The sequence below is a fragment of the Budorcas taxicolor genome, chromosome 14, assembly GCF_023091745.1.
Source record: "Budorcas taxicolor isolate Tak-1 chromosome 14, Takin1.1, whole genome shotgun sequence".
Taxonomy (NCBI): domain Eukaryota; kingdom Metazoa; phylum Chordata; class Mammalia; order Artiodactyla; family Bovidae; genus Budorcas; species Budorcas taxicolor.
The window spans coordinates 4809297-4821851 of NC_068923.1; the positions used below are offsets into that span (position 1 = coordinate 4809297).

General features: G+C 37.9%; 1 protein-coding gene across 1 annotated transcript in view; it reads right to left on the reverse strand.

The window, feature by feature from the left end:
- Positions 1–12555, reverse strand: part of COL19A1 (collagen type XIX alpha 1 chain) — a 439982-nt gene that overhangs the window by 200381 nt on the left and 227046 nt on the right. The window contains exon 15 of the mRNA XM_052652029.1: positions 4252–4305. Coding sequence (XP_052507989.1) covers positions 4252–4305 — 54 coding nt within the window. The remainder of the gene's footprint in view (positions 1–4251; positions 4306–12555) is intronic.

The following is a 12555-nucleotide window of genomic DNA, read 5'->3' on the forward strand; positions in this document are numbered from 1 at the left end:
GTAGACAAGGTGTTACATGGAGTCAGGCCTGTCCTGCTCAGGATTCATTAGTGATATGAATGAAGACTCAGAGGGTAGGCTTATCAAAATTTAAGGTGGTGTAGAACTAAGAGTCAGACATGACTGAGCGACTTCACTTTGACTTTTCACTTTCATGCATTGGAGAAGGAAATGGCAACCCACTCCAGTGTTCTTGCCTGGAGAATCCCAGGGACAGGGGAGCCTGGTGGGCTGCCGTCTATGGGGTCGCACTGAGTTGGACACGACGGAAGTGACTTAGCAGCAGCAGCAGCAGAGCTATTTCACTGGGAAACACCTAACAGAATGGTGTTAGAAACTAAAACCCAGAAGGTGAAATTTAATGACGACAAGGATCAGTTCCTACTCTGTGATTCAGAAAGGCCACTGCACAGCTGTAGGAACAGCAAAGATCTGACTGGCCAGAAGTTTTCATTAAAATAAAGGAAGCAGTGCCTTGAAATGACCACTTGTCAGTCCAAGTTGGAAGTACAGTTTCAATGTAAACAGAAACAGACTCAGGGATATACAGAACAGGCTTGTGGTTGCAAGGGGGAGGGGGTTGGGGGAGCTATAGAGAGGTAGGTTGGGGTTAGCAGATGCAAGCTTTTATATATAGAATGGATAAACCACAAGCACTTATGCTATAGCACAGGGAACTATATTTAATATCCTATGATAAGCCATAATGGAAAAGAATATTAAAAAGGAATGCCTATATAACTGAGTTACTTTGCTGTACAGCAATAATTAACCTGACATTGCAAATCAACTATACTTTATTTTTAAAAAGAAGTACAATTTCATTGTATACTTAAAATTTGTTAAGAGAGTAGACCTCATGGTTAAATGTTCTTACCACACAAATTTTTTTAAAAAACTGCTCCTACCGAGGGAGGAAGTCAGACACTCTGCCTACCTTCACCCACTTAGCTCCATAATTTCCATCTCAAACCACCCAGGGACTATAAGCTACTTTCTGGAGTTGAAGTTAAAACCCTGTTTCTTAGTTTTATTATCATTCTACTTTATTGAGTCATTGTTGAAAATTAAAACTGCACATATTGAAGGTATACAACTTGACCTGATATACTTAACACATCATGAAATAGTTACCAATAATCAAGCTAATTAACAGATTCATCTGCTCACTAATAGTTACCTCTTTGTGGTGGAAACTCCTAAGACTTACTCTTTCACCAAATTTCAAGTATACAACACAGTATTAATTACACTCTCATTGCTGTACATTAGGTCCCCAGAACTTATTCATCTTGTACACCTAAAACTTTGTACCTTGTGATCCACGTCTCCCCTCTCCCCCATCCTATAGTAATCATCACTCTACTCTCTGTTTCTATGGATTTTTACATTTTCAGATTCCACATATAAGTGAGCATTTGTCTTTCCATGCCTGGCTTACTTAATTTAGCATAATGTCCTCCAGGTTCATCCATTTTGTTACAAATGGCAAGATTTCCTTCTTTATTAAGGCTGAAATAATATTCCACTGTATGTGTGTGTTTAACTGTATTTTCTTTATTCATTCACCTGTCAATAGATATTTAGGTTGCTTCCATATCATGGGAGTATGTATATTTCTTCAAAATACTGGTTTCATTCCTTTAGACATGCACCCACAAGTGAGACTGGTGGCTCAAGGTAGTTCTACTTTTTGGAGGAACCTCCATACTGTTCTCCATGGTGGCTATACCAATTTACATTCCCACCAGCAGGGAGCCTGGGTTCCCTCTTCTCCATAACTTTGTCAATGCTTATCTCTTGTCTTTCCAATACTGGCCATTCTAGCAACTGTGGGGTGATACTCACTGTGGTTTTGATTAGTTTTCCTTAATGATTAGCTACACTGAGCACTTTCTCATACAGCCACTGGCCATTTGTATGTCATCTTCTGAGAAGTGTCTATTCAGGTCCTTTGTCAGGTTGAAAACTGGATTATTGCATGTTTTGCTACTGAGTTGCATGTGTTCCTTACATATTTCATTATGTGTTCCTTAATTACTTTGTTCCTTATATATTAACTAGGGGGTATAACTGATCATTCAGTTTCCATGAAGGGGTAGTTACTATGAGCAAAGTGTACCCTGGATGCTGAAGACAGAAGTTAATTAGGAAACATGGTCCTAAATGGAACAACCATCTTGGCCATGACTGAGAAAATAAGAAGCTTAGGCATAACTACACAAGGTCATTTCATCTAGTCCTCTGCCTCCAGTGGGTAAAATATTTAAGGCAGCCTCAAAAGCACAGATCTAGGGAAGTAATCTTCAATTTTTTCTCTAGACTATTTACAACTTTGATCAGGTGGATTAATGAACTCTTGGATAGTGAGCTGGAGAGCTAAAAAGAGGAAACTATAATTATACACATAGGTGTTGAGAGTAGAACCCAAATGTGACTACTTTGTAAATAGTTTTAAAATATCCACATAATCTCCTTAATAGTAATGTGTTCTATTCAGGCTCCTGAACAAACTACGTTTCCCTATGAGCACTGTAGTAGAATCTACCTCACAGAGCTATTGTGAGAAACAAATAAAATTAAATAGGTACCCCATAAATGTTAGCTATTATTCACAACATTTTTCTTCTGCTTTTTTCATCATCCAAACTTATTAAGCCCTATTATGTTCACTGAAATAGCCACTGGGAAAAAGAACTGGATACAGAATTTTTTTAACTGAACAAACTTCGATGTCATCTAGTTCATTTTTTCTCCTAATAAACTTTTAATTGTAACTCTGGAAAACAAATTGTAAAAAAGAGAGCTGCTCTAGTAGAAGGAGTTAGGATAAACAAAGTGTGATGCCATTCACAGGAGCATTGGCTCATCTTAGGTTGCAAGAAAAGCCTGTTGTCATAGGCACAGGGCATATTTGCCACACTTAACTCTGCCCTGAATACCATATATACCTCCAGTTCTATTACTGACACCTTCAGAAGGTTTATGAGTGTTTTCTGGGAAAGACCGTTGGCATGTTAGGTAGTCAGTAATCTAGACAAGAGAAAGAGCTTAGAGAATGTGGATTTTATTATCAACCTGACAAAAGGTAAACCTTGGTAAAAACACCATAGGTCTTCAAATATTTGAAGGACTCATATATCTAAGGCAACAGACTTAGTTGCCAGGGGGAAGAACAAGGAATAATAAATTTAAATGACTAAGAAAGAGTTCTGGGGTTAATATGCTGAGACAGTAAAAGAGAACATGAAATCCAAAGTCAGAAAGCCCAAATTCAAGTCCTAGCTTGATTTTTGATTAGTTCTATAACTTTAGGCAAGGCATCTACACTCCATGAGTCACACAATTCTCATCTATAAGGTAATAAAAGTTAAAAATACTACTCATATAAGAAAGCACATATAAAATGTTTGTAATCTTTAGCATGATTTCAAAGTAGTTAATAACAGTTAGCCACAGGAATGGGGTACCCCACTGCAGAGAGTGTTCATGAAGGGCTGACCAAGTCTCACTGCAGGGCTTCCTTTTACTGGGAGCCAGTAAGCCTAACTGAACTGGAAGTTGACTGCTATACTCCCTCGGCAAGTATGATGTGTTCACGTGATACATACATATCTCAAAGGTAGGAAAAGTTAACTACAAAGAGTCAATAATTTAATTTGGCTAATAATTTAATTAATAATAAATAATAAATAAAATAAATAATTAATAATAAATAATAAAGTTAACTACAAAGAGTCAATAATTTAATTTGTCTAATAATTTAATTAATAATTAATAATAAATAATAAATAAAATAAATAATTAATAATAAATAAGAATTTAATTAATTTAATCAATAATTTAATTTAAATGTCAATAATTTAATTTGGCTAAAGAATGCACTTAATATCCACAGTCTTTCCAGAATTCATGAACAGGCTAAAACTCCGCAAAGATAACTCATTAAACTTAAATCAGCAAAGATGAGCTTAACTCAAAACCCCCAAAATAGGATCACGTGTTCCAGATCAAATTACAGTTAATTCATTTCACCCAAACAGTATCTCCACACTTGTGCCGCCAATCTGGAAAATATATAGAATTTTCTGGATTGTAAAAGCTCTGTCAAAATCTCAAATGTCAGGTTTCAGATAGTTGATATTTTCCCACTGGCCATTTGCCTGCTGTATTCCAATTTATTTTTATAAGTGTTCAGAAATAAGTAACCTCTGAGATAGTATGCCTGCCAGCTGTTCTGAGTTTACTTACCCTCTGACCTTCTTTTCCAGGTGGACCTTGGGGGCCTTGTATCCCCAGGGAGCCCTACAAGGGAAAAAGTACACATATTAGTAGATTGCTTTAAGCATGCCTGCCTTACAAAGAATGCTGTGAAAATTAATACTAATTTTATTGATTATACAAAAATGTTTTTGTGATTTATTTATTTTAATATAAATTTATTTATTTTAATTGGAGGTTAATTACTTTACAATATTGTATTGGTTTTGCCATACATCAACATGAATCTGCCACAGGTATACACGTGTTCCCCATCATGAACCCCCCTCCCTCCTCCCTCCCCATACCATCCCTGCCAGGACATGGAAGCAACCTAGATGTCCATCAGCAGATGAATGGATGAGAAAGCTGTGGTACATATACACAATGGAGTATTACCCAGGCATTAAAAAGAATACATTTGAATCAGTTCTAATGAGGTGGATGAAACTGGAGCCAATTATACAGAGTGAAGTAAGCCAGAAAGAAAAACACCAATACAGTATACTAACGCATATATATGGAATTTAGAAAGATGGTAACGATAACCCTGTATGCAAGACAGCAAAAGAGACACAGATATATACAAAAACTTTTAAAGTGACCTGAGTGCTTCCAAGCTTAGACTATACAATACATTAATAATGGTGAACTGTCCTTTAACTGGTTTATCTTCAGAGTTAACACGACAAAAGAAAAGAAAGATTCTTAACCAGTGATCACTCCCAAGGATGACTCTCATTTGACTGGAACCATGTCTTTTTTTTTTTTTTTAATCAACCTGCCATCAATTAATGGTAACAATATTTACAGGCAGAAAAAAATGCCTCTTCACGTATTTAAACTCTATAAATGCAACAGCATTTTTGGTTGAGAGTGGCTCTGTAGTTTCCCTCTGAGAAAACACCTGGTTATGACATCAGCTTCAACATTCACCTATTCATACCACTTAATTTTTAGCCTCATAGACATTATTTAATACTTTCTCATGAAAAGTATTCTTTCAAGTGGTAGAGAAAATAACCCTTTTTTTCAATTTTACAAAAGGTGCAGGAAGTCCCAGGTGTACTAATCTGAATCTCCCAATTCTCACAGATAATTACTATTACACAGAAAATCTCAACACAAAAACCAGAATGATGATACCACTGCTGTGTAAAGTCTTTGGGATTGATGGCTAGTTGTTACCCCTCTGGAGGCTTCTCAGTCTCTCTGGCTGCTTCCTCCTTCCCTATAACGCCTTTCAATGTGAGGGTTCCGGCCCATTTTCTCCCCGTTCTCCTGCCATGATCTCGTATTATACCATGGACTTTGGATTCTCCAGGCCAATGATGCCAAAATTTTTATTCAGTTTATATTTGAGCTTGTAGGTCCACACATCCAACTGCCTGCCTGATACACCCACTCTGCTCTCACCAGCATGTGAATTTAGCACAGCAACACCACATTTAGGGCCCTCCCACCAAAACTGGGCCTTTTCCAGCACCCCAACTCTGCAGACCCACGCACCATCCTGCTAGAGCTCTTGTTGGGAACCTAGAACTCGCCTTCCATACTTGCCTCTCTCACTTCTCTTTCACATCCAGTCCCCAAGTCCAACTGATGTACCTCCAAATAGGTGGATTTGATCCATCTATTACTCTCCTCCATCGTTCTGCTTCACCACCTGCTTACTTGCTCACCTGTAAGAGCTTTCTAGGTGACGCTAGACACAGACCCCTCCATTCCCCAGAGCACAAACTGACCTCAAGAAAAGACAGCCTGACCTCCCTGGATTGTCCACGTAAAGAGATGAATGCCTATTGCATTAGTCTTAAGGTGCCTGTACTTGTCCTTTAAATTATTTATCATAATTCCATTTAAGTAATTATTTAGGAAATGATTCACCAGACTGTAAGGACAATGGTAGAATCACTGTCTTATTCAACACCAAGCACCTGTTTATGACTGAAAAAAAATCATAATGAGAAATCAATCCACTGTTTAAAAAAAAAAAAAAAGCTTTTGGGTAAAGCCAGCACTTTCAATGGGTTTTTAGAATATGTATGGTTAATCTATTATATATTAAATGCCTTAAGCTCTTTGGAATATGAGAAATCTAGTAAAGACACACTTGAACATCTGAATTCACCTTCATCCCTTCAGGAGAGGCATTATTATCTAATTTTTAAAAATTAGGATTCCTTTTTATAATGTAACTATTTTCTTTAAAAGTCATAACTACATTTAAAGTAAAACATCAGGTGTGCTTGTGAGGATGTATTTACTATGTATATATATTTTTTGGTTTTTCATAGAAATTAAATTTTCATAAATGTCATGTCATGTAATTTCACCATCCAACTTTATTTAGAATAAAAATATCACAAATATATTTTAATTTTTCACTCATAGCTTTTCTTTGATTAAAATTGTCAGGATTTAGTATAAATTCCTGTAACTAATTTTGAAAAAGCATTTATACAAAAAATTCTACATGTATCACCAATGATTGTGCGTGTGTGATCAATCGCTCAGTCAAGTTCTAGTCTTTGTGACACTATGGACTGTAGCTCGCCAGGCCCCTCTGTCCATGGGATTTTCCAGGCAAGAATACTGGAAATGATGCTATAGGATCTTCCCGACTCAGTGCTCGAACCATGTCTCCTGTGTCTCCTGCACTGCAGGTGAATTCTTTACTGTTGATCCACCTGGCAAGCCATCAACAATGCTCAGTGTTAGCCAGATCTTCCTGAGTCTTCCTCCACAAAGTATTCATAAAATGTGGAGAAGGAAATGGCAATCTACTCCAGTATTTTTGCCTGGAAAAATCCCATGGACAGAGGAATCTGGTGGGCTACCATCCATGGGGTCTCAAAGAGCTGGACATGACTGAACAACTAGCAAGCATTCATAAAATATACGTATTTATTCTTTTACCTATTTTTGGAAAAATTAATGTTACAGGGACATGTAGAGCCTATGTTTTATTGATTTCAGTTTTGTGTCTAACTCTTTGCGACTCCATGAACCACAGCATGCCAGGCATCCCTGTCTATCACCAACTCCCAGAGTCCACCCAAACCCATGTCCACCGAGTCGGTGATGCCATCCAACCATTTCATCCTCTGTCATCTCCTTCTCTTCCTGTCCTCAATCTTTCCCAGCATCAGGGTCTTTTCAAATGAGTCAGCTCTTTGCATCAGGTAACCAAAGTATTGGAGTTTCAGCCTCAGCATCAGTCCTTCCAATGAATACCCAGGACTGATCTCCTTTAGGATGGACTGGTTGAATCTCCTTGCAGTCCAAGGGACTCTCAAGAGTCTTCTCCAACACCACAGTTCAAAAGCATTAATTCTTTGGCACTCAGCTTTTTTTATACTCCAACTCACATCCATACATGACCACTGGTTAGACAGACGTTTGTTGACAAAGTAATGTCTATGCTTTTTAATATGCTTCCTAGGTTGGTCATAACTTTCCTTCCAAGGAGTAAACGTCTTTTAATTTCATGGCTGCAGTCACCATCTGCAGTGATTTTGGAGCCCAAAAAAATAAAGTCAGCCACTGTTTCCACCCTTTCCCCATCTATTTGCCATGAAGTGATGGGACCGGATGCCGTGATTTTAATTTTTTGAAGTTTGAGCTTTAAGCCAACTTTTTCACTCTCCTCTTTCACTTTCATCAAGAGGCTCTTTAGTCCTTGTTCACTTTCTCCTTAAGGGTGGTGTCATCTGAATATCTGAGGTTATTGATATTTCTCCTGGTAATCTTGATTCCAGCTTGTGTTTCTTCCAGTCCAGCATTTCTCATGATATACTCTGCATATAAGTTAAATAGGCAGAGTGACAATATACAGCCTTGACATACTCCTTTTCCTATTTGGAACCAGTCTGTTGTTCCATGTCCAGTTCTAACTGTTGCTTCCTGGCCTGCATACAGGTTTCTCAAGAGGCAGGTCAGGTGGTCTGGTATTCCCATCTCTTTCAGAATTTTCCATAGTTTATTGTGATCCACACAGTCAAAGGCTTTGGCATAGTCAATAAAGCAGAAGTAGATGTTTTTCTGGAACTCTCTTGCTTTTTCAATGATTCAGCAGATGTCAGCAGTTTGATCTCTGGTTCCTCTGCCTTTTCTAAAACCAGCTTGACCATCTGGAACTTCATGCTTCACATATTGCTGAAGCCTGGCTTGGAGAATTTTGAGCATTACTTTACTAGCATGTGAGATGAGCACAATTGTGCAGTAGTTTGAGCATTCTTTGGCATTGCCTTTCTTTGGGATTGGAATGAAAACTGGCCTTTTCCAGCCCTGTGGCCACTGCTGAGTTTTCCAAATTTGCTGGCATATTGAGTGCAGCACTTTCACAGCATCATCTTTCATGATTTGAAATAGCTCAACTGGAATTCCATCACCTCCACTAGCCTTTTTTGCAGTGATGCTTCCTAAGGCCCACTTGACTTCACATTCCAGGATGTCTGGCTCTAGATGAGTGATCACACCATTGTGATTATCTGGGTCATGAAGATCTTTTTTGTACATTCCTTCTGTGTATTTTTGCCACCTCTTCTTAATATCTTCTGCTTCTGTTAGGTCCATACCATTTCTGTCCTTTATCGAGCCCATTTTTGCATGAAATGTTCCCTTGGTATCTCTAATTTTCTTGAAGAGACCTCTGGTCTTTCCCATTCTATTGTTTTCCTCTATTTCTTTGCATTGATCGCTCAGGAAGGCTTTCTTGTCTCTCCTTGCTATTCTTTGGAACTCTGTATTCAAATGGGTATATCTTTCCTTTTCTCCTTTGCTTTTCACTTCCCTTCTTTCACATCTATTTGTAAGGCCTCCTCAGACAGCCATTTTACCCTTTTGCATTGCTTTTTTTTGGGGGGGGGGATAGTCTTAATTCCTGTCTCCTGTACAATTTCAGGAACCTTTGTCCATAGTTCATCAGGCACTCTGTCTGTCAGATCTAGTCCCTTAAATCTATTTCTCACTTCCACTGTATAGTCATAAGGGATTTGATTTAGGTCATGCCTAAATGGGCTGGTGGTTTACTCCACTTTCTTCAATTTCAGTCTGAATTTGGTAATAAAGAGTTCATGATCTGAGCCATAGTCAGCTCCCAGTCTTGTTTATGCTGACTGTATAGAGCTTCTCTATCTTTGGCTGCAAAGAATATAATCAGTCTGAGTTTGGTGTCAACCATCTGGTGATGTCCATGTGTAGAGTCTTCTCTTGTGTTGTTGGAAGGGGGTGTTTGCTATGACCAGTGCATTCTCTTGGCAGAACGCTATTAGCCTTTGCCCTACTTCATTCCATACTCGAAGGCCAAATTTGCCTGTTACTCCAGGTGTTTCTTGACTTCCTACTTTTGCATTCCAGTTCCCTATAATGAAAAAGACATCTTTTTTGGGTGTTAGTTCTAGAAGGTCTTGTAGATCTTCATAGACCTGTTCAATTTTAGCTTCTTCAGCATTACTGGTCGGGGCATAGACTTGGATTACTATGATATTGAATTGTTTGCCTTGGAAACAAACACAGATCATTCTGTCGTTTTTGAGACTGCGTTCAAGTACTGCATTTCAGACTCTTTTGTTGACTATGATGGCTACTCCATTTCTTCTAAGGGATTCCTGCCCACAGCAGTAGATATAATGGTTATCTGAGTTAAATTCACCCATTCCAGTCCATCTTAGTTCACTAATTCCTAGAATGTCGATGTTCACTCTTGCCATCTCCTGTTTGACCACTTGCAATTTGATTTGATTCATGGACCTGACATTGCAGGTTCCTATGAAATAATGCTCTTTACAGCATTGAACCTTGCTTCTATCACCAGTCCCATCCACAACTGCGTGTTGTTTTAGCTTTGGCTGCCTCCCTCTATTCTTTCTGGAGTTATTTCTTCACTGATCATCAGTAGCATATTTGGCACCTACTAACCTGGGGTTGGTATTTATTGATTTAGGCAGGAATAAAAACCAGGGTGTCCTTGGACTGCAAGGAGATCAATTCTAAATGAGATCAGTCCTGGGCGTTCTTTGGAAGGACTGAAGCTAAAGCTGAAACTCCAATACTTCGGCCACCTCATGTGAAGAGTTGACTCATTGGAAAAGACTGATGCTGGGAGGGATTAGGGGCAAGAGGAGAAGGGGATGACAGAGGATGAGATGGCTGGATGGCATTACCAACTCGATGGACATGAGTTTGGGTGAACTCTGGGAGTTGGTGATGGACAGGGAGGCCTGGCATGCTGCGATTCATGGGGTTGCTAAGAGTCAGACACGACTGAGCAACTGAACTGAACTGAACTGAAAAAAACAGGGAATTAAAAATGTGATCAGTTCTTTTTGTTTGTTTGACCAAAAACACCTGCCAAACGATAAACAACCAAAGAAAACTGCCTAATTAGGTCAACTTTAGGAGGGTAAATTTCTGATATGATAAGAAAACCAAGTTTTCAAATCAAAATATACCAAAGATTAATTACAAGATAATCACAAGGGCTTGTGTTATTTTTTTAAGATTGACACAATCTTGGCTTCAGATAAAACTCTTCCCCTTTACCCTTGGAAACTATTATAATTTCATGAATAGTTAAACTTACACATAACATTTTTAATATACATCCAAATGTTGACAGATCTTTCAGTGGTTTTAAATGTGAGCTACTAAAACATACACATACTGAACATTCAAGAGAGTATAGTTAATTCTGAGCCACATGTAATAAAAATTCCATTCCCTTTACTAGTTAAGAAAAATTACATAGCAAAAGCCTACATAAGATGAAAATATTAAACTTGACTTGGAATGTATTCAATGGATTAAAAAAATTTATGAGCAACTTTTTGTTAGAAGCCCCAAAGTAAGATATGGTATACTCACAGATAAACCCACTAACATGACTCCCAGACAGTCATGATTCTAAGTACTCCCCCACTCCTGACCTTTGCTAACTCTAGGACCCAGCAAGGATTTTGATGAAAAAGTGGAGTTATTTTTCATCTCCAATGATATTTTTAATCCAATTCACTATTTGGATTATCCATGACCAAATTTTAATCCTAGCTCTATTACATTAATATTCAGAATATTTATTAAATATTATTAGTTGATTTACAAAGAAAAATAATATCAATATTATTAGTAGTAAAACATAGGTTAACGAAGTATAGAAAAATCATGTTTTTTCCTGAATTAGGAAATTAAAATTTGAGGATGATCCAACCAGTTCATCCTAAAGGAGATCAGTCCTGAATGTTCATTGGAAGGACTGATGTTGAAGCTGAAACTCCAATACTTTGGCCACCTGATGAGAAGTGCTGACTCATTGGAAAAGACCCTGATGCTGGGAAAGGTTGAGGGCAGGAGGAGAAGTGGACGACAGAGGATGAGATGGTTGGATGGCATCACCGACTCAATGGACATGAGTTTGGGTGGACTCTGGGACTTGCTGGTGGACAGGGATGCCTGGTGTGCTGCAGTTCATGGGGTTGCAAAGAGTCGGACATGACTGAGCAACTGAACTGAACTGAACTGAATGTTATTTGCAATTCTCCACCTAACTATTCTTTGCATTTAGTAAAGTCAAACAATGGATTAACCTATCACTTAGCAAAACTCATAACGAGACTGAAGCTCCTCAAATTAAACTTGGGCAGAGCTCAGCATTTGCCTCAGAACCCTTCAATAATTCCTTCTTACTCTAACCTTGTAGATGCCATTATATGTATGTTTTACTCATCGTCTTGGTTGACTATGAGTTTTGGAGGGCAAAGAATCACTTTTTTCCTTTTAACATACTTACAGAAGAGAATTAGTAAGTACTTACAAAACTAGATCATAAGGAACTAAACAGAGATAGAATAATACTGAGCATCAGTGGTAGGTATCAGATTCCTGGTCTGCATATAATTATATTTATTTTTGAAACTTTGCCTTGGACTTAAATACCACATTGGAGGACTTTCAGTCTTGTCTCTATTTCTCGTCTGAAGTGATCATTCCATTCTCTGATGTCTAAGAGTAAAACTGCCTTACAGTTTATCTAAGAATTAATAATCTACCCTTATTGTAATAGAATCAAAAAACCATGAGCGCTTGCTCTGATTCTTGATCTGGATTTTGGTATCATGGGTATGTTCAACTGCTCTTATTCTTGATCTGTATGGTGGTAATGTGGATATATTCAATCGTGGATATATTAAAAAATATTTTTAACTACAACTTGTTATATATACTCTTCTGTATATATGTTATACTTCAAGAAACAAACAAACAAAAAAAAAAACTCTGAGGTCTGTGAAAGCTCAA